This window comes from Trichoderma gamsii (genome assembly GCF_001481775.2).
Source record: "Trichoderma gamsii strain T6085 chromosome Unknown Scaffold_2.2, whole genome shotgun sequence".
NCBI lineage: Eukaryota > Fungi > Ascomycota > Sordariomycetes > Hypocreales > Hypocreaceae > Trichoderma > Trichoderma gamsii.
This window is the reverse complement of record NW_020171339.1, coordinates 605,703-616,946: the sequence shown is the minus strand read 5'-3', so window position 1 is coordinate 616,946 and position 11,244 is coordinate 605,703. Positions and strand designations below refer to the sequence as shown.

Genomic DNA, 11,244 nt, shown 5'->3' with positions numbered 1-11,244 from the left:
CTGGATCCGGAGTAAAGGGAGGTATATATGTATGGGAGACGGACTTGAGATGCCATATATGTGCTACACTATCTTGATTTTTTTATTTGTTCTCTTTTTACTCTTCATCTTTCTTACTTTTTTTTTTGCCCTTCTTTTTGGAAATATTTTTCTTACAACTTTTATTGCTTCCACATGTGTTCATCGGTGACATCAAGTGAGATGGGGGAAAACAAGAATGATAATAATATATGGTGCTTCAACTTCTCTGTTAAATGAAAGCCAAAGCTCCCTCCTTTTTCTCTATGTAAATCGCCTGCATATGTACGAAATCTTTTGCCTCGTAAAGAGAAGAAGACAGTGTCTCCTACGTCTGTACTACTTGTTATAGAAAAGCGCTATGCATAGTCCCATCTTTAGCCTGTAGCTTCGGCCTCGACGACGACTGGAGCCTTCCTTTTCTTCTTCTTCGGAGCAACCTTCACCGGAGCGCCGTCCAGCGTATCTGCAGCTGTGTCACTAGGCTCACCACCTTCTACCGTCTGTGCCACTGCCTTCTTCTTCTTCTTGGGTTTGACCTTCGTTGCAACTTCGCCATCCTCTCCTTCTGCCGTCTTCTTCGACACAGCCTTCTTCTTCTTCTTCTTTATGACTACGCCTTGCACGTCCGCCCCCTGAGCCATCTGGATCCTTTCATTAGCGCGCTGCATTTCCAGCCGTAGACGTTCCACCTCCTTCACAGCCTGCTGCATCTCTGCCTCTTCCCGCTGCTGCCTCTCATAGTCAAACCCTTTGGAGCCATCGCCTTCTTCTAGGCTGAAGGATCCAATAGTGCTGGAATCAACCTGTAAGAGGGACTGCTGCTTTGATTTCTTGGCTTTTGCCTTGGAGAGATTGTTGGAACCATTTTCCAAGTCATTCTGTCGCCCTGTGCCACTGTCGCCCCCCTCTATTGTTTCATCTGCAGCCACGAGTACTCTCTGCCGTGGCCGTGGCTGCGGTCGAGATGGTGCAGCGAGAGAACTACCGCCCATTTTGTCAAGATCTAGCTGCATGACAGGGATCGAATCAATATCCAAATCGGGCCCATTGTTGTTCTGAAGAATGTTATGGATGGGCGTTGATGTCCTGAGGATGTTATCGCTTGGGATATAAAAGGGGTCGTCCTTATTCTTTTCCATCCTATCTGCTTTCCTTTTTGCGAGAATGTCGGCGTCTAAGTAGCTCTCTTCACTAAGTTGTTGGTAAGAACTTGCCGTATCATCGTCTGGATCAGCTAGCCTGCTAATGGCTGGCGCTGAAGATGATATGCTCGAAGGCGGTGGTCGCTGATGATAGTAGACCTCAAAATCATCAGCCTCATCAGACTGGAGTGTAATGATGTCAGTCTGGAACAAAAGTCGGTTTAGGTCGCCATGTATTGGCTCATCTAGATCTAAGCCCTCGAGAAGGGGCACGTTTTTCTGTGCGTTAATCGCAACAGAGTTGAGCTCCCAGCCATTAAACAAAGACGGAATGGCTTGGGTTAGAAGTAAAGGTGGCTCCTGGTCGTTTTCATCCGTAGATGCGGGCTGCCCTGAAGCAGCTTCTGCGGTCAGCTTGAGTAGTTCTATGTATTCGACCGCTCGTTCTTGTACTTCCAAATTTGGATGAAGAGCAAGCGGTTCTAATACGTCTAATATGCGGGCCAGGAGAAGTGATATCCTTGATTTTCTTTCTGAGGTCCAAGGCTCGTGTTCACTGCCCGCGATGGATGAGAATACTTTAGCTGTAGCATGGAGGGCAACCGCTGATATCTCTGGCTTCCCAATTCTCGGAATGGCTTGTAGAAGTCCGTTGAGACTGTCGTCTGGTATGGCCAGCTGAACAGAGTACTCACCGATTATCCATATAGCCGACTTTAAAGCCCCTGAAGTAAGCGGATGTCCAGCCGGATTGTCAGAAAGCAGCTGATCGAGAATGATATCGGCCGCTCTGACAGCAGTGGCCCTCATTGCTCTTACTTTGACGGCAACATTGCGCAGCGCGTCTCCTATCTTTTCAGAAACGTCGACTTGTTGCCGGATCGGCAGTGCCGCTCCTGTGTTCGCGTCAAATGTTCGAGGTACAGGCGCCATACGAACAAGCTGCGTTAAGACGTCGATATACCAATCAAAATCCAATACGCTCGAATAATTGTCTTTGGAGCACATGAAGAGAATCCTTTCGATGATGTCTATCCGGTAGTCGTCAGGAAGAAGGACAGTTTGAGATTCTTGGACAGTTGGTGTTATGATTGCGGTCTGTGATTCATCATCTGATTCGGTCTCTGGCGTGAGGTCTGAGCTTCCTGGGAGGCGCCGATTCTTAGATGGTGACGATGACTTGAGCTGCTTCATCAAGCGGCTCACAACAAGGACCAGGTTGTCGCTGGTAACCATGCCCTTTACAAGATTAAGAGCCTGAACACGGATCGTGATGTCTGAACTATCAATGCACTCCAAGATGACATCTTCTTGCTGAGAGACCAGATGCGGGTGTGTAAGAACAATCTTGTTGAAAGCCAGGAGGGCAACATATTTTACTTGATATTTGTGTTAGGAGGTAGAAGATAATTGTGACTAATGAAGCAAATAGGAGAAACGGAGAGTTGGGTCATGATGACTTACAGTTAGCGTCGCCATTCACCATAATCATTCCTCGCAGCTTATTGACACACAATGTTGCAATTTCATCTGCTCCCGCGACATCATCTGTGTTGTCCAAGATGCCTCCTTGGATGATACCGTTTATGCACTCGTATAATAACGACATTGCGGGAGTAGTTCGAATTATGTTTGTAAGAGGAGGTAGTAATTTTCGGACAAGACGAGGCTCAAGAGGTGTTAAAGTTGCAAACTGTGCCAGAATTAGTCAAACTCAAGTAGCACACAAAGGATAGCGAAGACACAAACCAGCTTGATGAGTTTGATAGCCATCCAGTTATTGCCTCCATCCACCAACAGCTCGAAAAGCCGTGGTGCCAGAGGGAGGAAATCCTGAGGTCGCCGCCAACCGAGCTCACAAACGACGTTTACGATAGCAGCCGTCACACTTGGATCTTCATCGGGGTCCATCAAGCGATCTTTGATCTTTGGCCAAGCGGCACGCAGAGCTTCGGGGTATACAAGAGCGAGTCGGTATAATGTGACCAGCGTCTTCTTGCGTATGTTGGAATGGCTATGGTTCAGGCGTGGTAGTAAGTCGGCGAGAGTTGAGAGCGCTAGAGAGGGAGTAATGACGTGAGGAAGCGTTGCAATCGGAAGAGATATGATTGTTGGCGTGGTGGCAGCCAAGTCCTAACGAACGGAAAGAAGAGTCAGTCAGCCATCAACACTGGGCCATTATCAATCTCCTGGAGAGAACGACACCATCTGAAGAGACATGTGCGCACCTTTTTCAGAAGATTGGTCGCCAGCATGAGAACTTCAGTATCCTGCCGAAAGCTCTGCACAGCGCCCAGGTATCCCACCCTCTTCTGGTGATACTTGGGCGAGGACATGACCTCGAGGACATGAAACGAGGCCCATGACATGTCGTGGCCAAACATTTCCAGGTATATGAGCTTGAGGAGAGCCGTGGCCTTGAGGTCTAAGAACGAAGGGAAAAGATGAACACATCAGCATTGTTGCAGTCGTCGTCGCGTGAGAGATAGAGAGACTAACCCATGTCCTGGCTGCGAACCTCCGCGCGGCACTCCTTGAGGGTTTTCTGGATGTATTCCTTCTCATTGCCCTTGTGGTTGCGCAGACCTCGGATGAGGTCGTAAAGAGATTTCTCGAACCTGTAGAATCTCAGCCATCAGCGCCCTTGATCCTCAACGTATTTTCGCCCAAAGAGGCAGCTTTGTATCGTTTTACATGTTGACGACGAATTGCCCCACGTGGGGCCTGCGCAAGCAATAGCTGCTGAAGACTGCGAGAAGCGACTATCGAGGAGCGATTATCGAGAAGCAGGAGGAGGGAGATACGTCAAGTCGCGATGAATGCGTGTAGCAGCTGCAGAGCCAGCCAGCTCATCCTGTTCTCGCGGCCTTGTTGAGTTGCGAGCTGGAAACTGGAGCTTTAGACGCTGACGGCGAAATGGTTAGGCGACCGCTAAGAGGTACGTATATGGGTAGATGGCGTTAGCAAAATACAGCTGGCGTCGTCGCTCTTTCAGCGGGAGAGTCATGACGGAATTACCGCCGAAACTTCGGTAGCGAGACGGCCCGGTGGAAAGCCCGTGTGACGTCTTGTCCAATGATTTGCGCCGATTGAAGAGATGGAAGCCATTTTTAGATTCTTGATGCGACAAGCCGAGTCAACCTTAACCACATCCTATTTTTCTTTTGTCTTCCTCTCTCACTTTTGCTCTTTCCCCCCCTCTCTGCTAGCTCTATTCTCATCAATACACCATGCCATTGGTTCTGTAAATACCCGCCGGCTCTTATCTAATTCCTATAATTTCTCAAACGGCGCATCACAGCAGCAATGGCCGCCCGAACCGCAGCTCAACGGCTCCCACCTCGATCATCAGCCTCTGTACTACTACGCCCAGCGAGAACTTTCTCTCCCATTTCTCGCCGCGCCTTCATCTCCCTGCCGGACAGCCCTCAGCAGAGCCTCGTCGCCACTCGCACTCTCCCCTACCGTCACGAACCCCTCTACGAGCTCATTGCAGACGTCGACTCCTACTCGGCATTTGTGCCGTACTGTTCGCAGTCCAAAGTCACAAAATGGTCCGCGCCAGACTCTTCCGGCCGCAGCTGGCCTACCCTCGCCGACTTGCAGGTCGGCTGGGGCGGCTTTGACGAGACCTTTACTAGCCGCTTGCGTTGCGTGCCTGGCGTCTCCGTTGAGGCTCGCAGCGGCGGCTCTGCTTTAGGCGGCCCTGCGCAAGATGCGTCCGCCGTCTTCAAGACCCTCGAGACTATCTGGTACCTGACGCCAATCGCTCGCCAGTCCGCAACGCCATCAACTGAGGTTAAACTCACTATCAAATACCAATTCGTAAACCCGCTTTATGCCGCGCTCAGCGCTGCGGTATCCGACAAGATCGCGGGCCTCATGATTGAAGCCTTTGAGAAGCGGGTTCACTACAAGTTGGGAGCTCAGCAGCGTCTTTAGCAAACTAAGTAGCTTGAGACTCTTCTCTGGGCGACTCATGAAGAACGACACAAGACATAAAGCATATCGGCAAAGATACAAGGCAAAGTGGATAGATGTAAACCGCTTATATACTGGATAGATAGACTCCCTCAACTCACGACAGCTAATCGTCCCCATTTGAACAAACCCGACAACTTCCTATTGAAACAAAACAGAGTAAAAATGAAATGCACTAGCCAAAAAGAAAAGAAAAGAAAAAGAGAAAAAGAAAAGGCAAAGTAGATCTTGTCTTCATCAAAACGTAGCCTTCCCTATCTAACCCACACCAATTGCTCCTTGGTATCCAAATTTCACCCGCCCAAGTACGCCAAATATCTCCCGCCTTCAATGTCAAAGCCATCAGGTATGGGAGACGGTTTAAGTCTGCGCCGCACCCTGGATTTGACTTGCCTTCTCCCTCCTCGTGCAAGCCCATGCCATTGAAAGATTGAGCCCAAGATGACCGCAGATAGGCAGAACAGGAGGGGAATCTTTCGCTCAGAACATGGTAAGCAGATCAAAAAAAATAATAAAATGGTAAAAAATTCGCTCATATCAATGGCATAAAACGTATCGAAGCATCCAATTTTGGAACGTAAAGAGTCGTGGATAATCGTATAGTGATGTAATTATTTTTTGCTTGATGTCCTATCTCGAAAATTAGTCACGGTTCATGGTGTACAGTGAGCGCTGTTTTCCACTTACTTCTTCTTGGCAGGGGCCTTTCCAGATAAGAAATTGAGCATGGAAGTGTTTTGCTTGCTGCTGCTGGAGCTGCTCTTCTTCTTTTGTTGTGGCGCCGCGTTCACGATCTTAATGTTGGGAGATATACCTGGTGGTCCCCGCGGAGGCGGAGGTATCCCGCCGTTCCATCCAGGAGGTGGAGGCGGCATTGGCATCCCTGGGATATTAGGCCGTGGTCGACCGAGTGGTGGAATTCCAATCGGCGGCGGGGGAGGACCGTGACCATCAGGCCTTTGCGACAATGGTGGCATCCCTGGAGGCAGTTTGGGGCCGACAGGCGGTGCTTTGTCGAGGGGCCACATGGTCATGGTGATGGCCCAGTCTGGCTCAATGACCTTTTCCCAAACAGACGGGAGGATAATGTCGCCGTTAGGACCAATCAGGTCGTAATGCCCTTCTTGGACATGCGGTCCTAAAACGTCGACTTGTAGGAACGCCTGCTTGATCAACTCTTCCATTCCCTGCCAGGTGTTGCATAGATGAAAGGGAAAGCTAAACTTTCGGCCAACCGCATCCTTGAACTTGATGGGAGCCAGCTCAGCTTTTTTGGCAGCCTCCTCTGCTTTCTTGTTGGCTTCGTCAATGGCCGCTTTAGTCTCTGCCTGGATCCTCTTTTTCAGCTCCTCGGCCTCCGCCTTGGCGATGGCGGCAGCTTCAGCAGCCCTTTGCGCAGCGGCGTGTTCTGCCTCTATCCGGGCGCGGTGCTCAGCTTCGGCCTTGGCCTTGGCCTCTTCATGTATAAGTCGGACCCTCTCGGCCTCCTCGGCCTCTCTCTTCGCTGCAGCAGCCTTGGCCTCAGCATCCGCCCTGAGCGCAGCCTCAACACGGAGTCTAGCCTCCTCCTCAATTCTGGCAGCTTCTTCGGCAGCTTTCTTTGCGGCGGCGGCTTTGGCCTCATTTTCAGCCTTGATGGCTGCTTGGAGGCGAAGGCGCGTTTGCTCCTCGATCCGGGCAGCTTCCTCGGCCGCTTTCTTCTCAGCAGCCGCCTTGGCAGCAGTCTCCGCCCTCAAAGCGGCCTCGAAACGAAGTCGGGCTGCTTCTTCGGCTCGAGCTCGGTCTTCTTGTTCTCTCTGTCTCCGCTCTTCAGCAGCCTTCATCTCCGCTTCATACTTGAGCCTCGTCGTTTCCTCCAAACGAGCTCTAGTTTCGGCCTCTACTCGTCGTCTCTCCTCTTCAGCTTTCTTCTCGGCCTCGAGTCTCTCACGAGCGGTGCGCTCGGCCTCCGCCCTGGCACGCTCGATTTCTCTCTTGGCTTCCTCAGCCTGTAACCGCACCTCCTCCATCTTCTTAGCAAGGGCCTCTTCGGCATCTTTGCGGATCTTATCCTCAATTTCCTTTTGTCTCGCAATTTTCTTTTCTTCTTCTTGCGCGGCCTTGAAATCAGCTAGCTCTTTCTGAAGACGCTCTTTCTCAGGATCGGGTGGCGGGGGTGGAGCTGGTGAAGGCTCTTTCGGAGCCGGAGCCGGGGATGCAGGGGCGGCCTCAGTTGGCGGCGGCGCTGGCGCCTGGGGGGGATATGGATGCATGTGAGGCGGCATGCCGTTGTAGTGGGCCCCGTGCGGCCCGTAGTTATAGCCCGGCGGAGGAGGTGCACCATAAGGCATCATGTCATACATGTGTCTCTGTTCGCCTCCATAGTAGCTCCCAGTGCTTGAGCCGTTGGGTGAGAATGGATTTCCACCGTATTGGCCATATGGAGTCATCTGGTTCATCTGATTGGCACCATTGTAGCCCATGTAAGGTACTACATGGTTTTGCTGCTGAGCGGGATAAGCTGGATGACCGCGGCCGTAGTAGCTGTTGCGACCAGCGGCATGTTGCTGGTGCTGGCCATAGTGGCCATAGTGGCCATTGCGGCCGTAATCCTCAGAGGGATCCACGCTGGGCGGTGCGGCGGCCGGTGCGTAAGACTGCACCTGTTGATGGTGGGAAGCGTCCTGCCTAGCGGGAGCTCGCTGGCGCCGTGCGGTGGCCGTTTCGGAGGGGCGGGTGTGCAGCCTTGGTCTGTCGTAGGTTGTAGATGCAGAATCAGAGGGATCAATGTCCTCGTCGTCGTAGTCTTCCTCTTCCGTGTACTCTTCTTCGCTTGAGTACTCTGGCTCTGGGCGCTGCTTATACCGTCTGTCGTAGCCGTTCTGTGGCCGATGGGGCTGCACGTGTCGATAACTACCAAGCAATACAAGTCAATAACAGCAAAAAGAGGATGGCAGCTTCTGGCCGAAGCGCAGCGAGGTTGAACGCGGTACTGACGCAGACATAGCAGGCAACTTGGGGCAAGATTGGCCTCTTACTCACCGCGTCCCGCACAGAACTGGCGGGCGATCGGTCGAGCGTTTGTCCCAAGACGAACTTGGGAGGGATGATAAGGGAGAAGAGGTTGGGTTGCGTTAGGGCGCGCGGTGGCCAGAAATAAAGAGCAGCCAGCGCAAGCAAATCCGGTCAGACAACCCGGAATCGCAGTGGGAAAAGTCCGAAGGCAAGCTGCAACGTGGCGAACAGCTCCAAATCCAGGCAGCTCGAGGGCTGGTCACGCAATGACAGGCAAACAGTGACAAGCGTAAAAGGCCAAGCAAATGCTGTTCAGCTGGAGGAGACAAAGGCGCAGTCCTGGTTGGCGAGGGATGAGCTGAGAGTGTGACGGGAGACTTCGAATGGCGCGTACAAATGCCGGGCAACCAGTTGACAGCAAAATTGAATAAAAAGAGACTAATAGGGCGATACAAGATGGTAGGGTCGCAGCAAATTAGTGCTCCCTCTTGTCTCAAAGGCGTAGAGGAGGGGGAAGAGCAAGGTCAGGATGACAAGGCGCTCAGTGGCGGGAGGGGGTTCCGAGGGTCTTATGAGTCCGACGAAGGAAAAAATGTTCGAGAAAAATAAGAGGAGCAAGAAAAGAAGTCAGAAGCTGGTAGACAAATTGTGCGAGTGGTGTGTCAGACGCAGCAGCCAAGGCGGCGAATGGGCTGGCGACTGAGAGCCCAAGAGTCGAGCCTCGACGGGTCTGCGGGTGATCGGCGGTGAGGGGATACTGAGATCTTGGTTGGAGAAGCTGCACGATTGAAGAACAAAAGGGAAGGGGGGAAAAAAAAAAAAAAAAAAAAAAGGGGGGGGAGGGGAGAAGAGTGTGGGATGTGCGTGTTTCTGTGCGCTTGCGTGCAGGTGCCGGTATCGACAACAGGACGAGGCAGAGCGGCTGTGCTACCCACTCAATGAAGGCGATGCCTGCAGCTGGTGCATGGGGTTGAGGGTGGAAATGGCGGGAATCGGTTGAGGAGGGGCGTATTAGACGCCGAGGAGGAGAATAACAAACGAGGACCCGTTATAACTGCGAAGGGAGGAGGCCAAAGGGCGAGGCCCAGCGCATCTTAGTCCGGGTGGAGAGATTTTTCGCACAGGCAATGAACAACGCAGAAGCATTGATTGAACTTTGTCTACTGGGCTCAGCGGGACGGCTCGGGGGCTCTAGCAGTGGCCTAGCATCCAATCGCTGAGGGCCTTCTGAGGCATGGACCGCCACAGGGGACCTACGAGGCTTGGGGCTTAAAGTTTATATGGGCCTCAGCTGCATCCAGCGTTTCTGTAGTCGGACATTGTAAGGACTGTGCAGTGAGCGACCTTTCGATACTGGTTGTTCAATGTGAAAAGAGCTTGGAAAATAAAAGAATCACAATACTCGGCTTAAGTGGTGGTCTAGGGCTGTGGCTTGGCGGCTTGTGCTGGCAAAAGTTTTACAAGGTAGCAGGTCGGCAAGGTAGCAGTGATGCTGTACCCAACCCGGAAACCATTACTACTGGATAATACATAAACGCCAGCATCATGGGCTGTGCGAAGCTGGGTACCAATATCGCCAGACCATATCAGCGGCCACGGATGAAATACTTGTGCAGGCCCTGTTTATCTCTCCTCAAGTCATGATTCAAGGGTCAAATGCCCAAATCAGGGCGGTGCAGACCTCTTTCTTGGCCATTCAGCTTGCGGTGGGTGAGATGTGAGCTGTGGTGTCACCCTTCTGCGGTGCGTCTATGAGCTGGCCGGCTCTCATTTGTGTGCGTATGACTTGTTGCTTTTCTCTTCGAGAGCACAAGGAGCAGGTATGGAGTGGACAAGCAGATTTGCCCAGCTACGCCAGGTTCTCGCTCCTCCGGCTGTTGATGACATGTACATGCACCTAGGTGGCGAGAGTTTGGTCAGCGTTTATGAGCTATTGACCACCTGTGGGAAGTGCCGGCAATAAAGTGATGAGCGAACAACATCAATATTCCCAGATGGATTAGCAGCTGGAGCATTCTTCAGTCGAAGGAGCTCACCGACAGGTGAAGCGCGCTGTTCTCGCAGATTGCTCAAATCTCAGCTGCTTTCCGCTCTCCTGCATATTCTAGCTGCAATTGCTGTCGCATATGATAGCTGACAGCCGATGGCGCGGTCAACCGCTTCGAAGCAGAATCCATCAAGCCCATTGGCGCTGTGCTGTGCCGCATATGTGAGATGAGCAACACGCAGCCGAGTTACCAACAGACGCGCGACCTGATGCGCTGGGGCGAACAGTATCGATTACGAGCACATACAGGCTTCTCTCGCTTATGTCGGCCGACTGGAGCTCTGTAGACTCGATGCTGCAGATATCCTGAGTCTTGAGCAATGTAACATGATACGTGTTCCTGGCGGTGGTGAATCGGGTCCAACTGAGAGGTGACAGCAATCAGTCGCTTAAGCGAACTTTTCTTCTTCACAGCCTAAATTCATGTACTAGAAGAAGCCAGCGCAGGTCTTTGACACAGGCTCTGGCTATCGTACTAAAGCAACGCATGATTATATACACATCATATAACATGATAGGGAACTCGAGCTTAGATAAAGTTTCGATGCTTGACGGCCAACACCTGGAAAGATATCACATCGATCAATATCAAAGAAAGCCTCGTATCCACCACTGCACACTATTACAACTCCGGGTACTACGCACCAACATCTGCCGCCACCCACTTTCCACCGATCCCTCGAAAATAAAACCCTGGCCAACTGTGGGTTTTGCCATGGCGTTGATCCGGAGTCACAAGGATTAATTTTTCCCACGCTGCGGAGCCCAAAGCAAACCCACAATTGACGCCCAACCAGCAACCATTTTTGACTCATGCCTTGGAACAGCGCTGCACGAGTTGCATGAACCGAGCAGGCAGCACAGGGAAGCCTAGAAAATCAGGACAGTTTTGGATGGAACAACAAGAAAGCAAAAAAAAAAAAAAAAAAGGGCGTCCAGAAAACTGACGACCCCTGCATTTTGGGCAGTCTTGAGAGAATATCCGCCCACAACCCTCGTTGACGATTTCCGACTTATACGTTGGATGTAGTCTGTGCCTTGGGATCCGTACAAGCAACC

At 51.7% G+C, this 11,244-nt stretch overlaps 3 protein-coding genes across 3 annotated transcripts; 1 reads left to right on the top strand and 2 right to left on the bottom strand.

Annotated features, from left to right (window-relative positions):
• Nucleotides 1-395: 395 nt before the first annotated feature.
• On the bottom strand, nucleotides 396-4,170 carry TGAM01_v200726 (hypothetical protein; the record flags this gene model as incomplete). Its single annotated transcript, XM_018807468.1, has 6 exons — nucleotides 396-2,542; nucleotides 2,628-2,856; nucleotides 2,913-3,296; nucleotides 3,392-3,588; nucleotides 3,663-3,781; nucleotides 4,106-4,170. 6 exons carry the CDS (start codon nucleotides 4,168-4,170, stop codon nucleotides 396-398), a joined length of 3,141 nt encoding a protein of 1,046 aa, XP_018659278.1.
• Nucleotides 4,171-4,469: 299 nt separating this feature from the next.
• TGAM01_v200725 (hypothetical protein) lies at nucleotides 4,470-5,105 on the top strand (the record flags this gene model as incomplete). Its single annotated transcript, XM_018807469.1, has 1 exon — nucleotides 4,470-5,105. The coding sequence occupies one exon, from the start codon at nucleotides 4,470-4,472 to the stop codon at nucleotides 5,103-5,105; it is 636 nt and encodes a 211-aa protein (XP_018659279.1).
• Nucleotides 5,106-5,827: 722 nt separating this feature from the next.
• Nucleotides 5,828-8,128, bottom strand: TGAM01_v200724 (hypothetical protein; the record flags this gene model as incomplete). Its single annotated transcript, XM_018807470.1, has 2 exons — nucleotides 5,828-8,036; nucleotides 8,121-8,128. 2 exons carry the CDS (start codon nucleotides 8,126-8,128, stop codon nucleotides 5,828-5,830), a joined length of 2,217 nt encoding a protein of 738 aa, XP_018659280.1.
• Nucleotides 8,129-11,244: the final 3,116 nt, after the last annotated feature.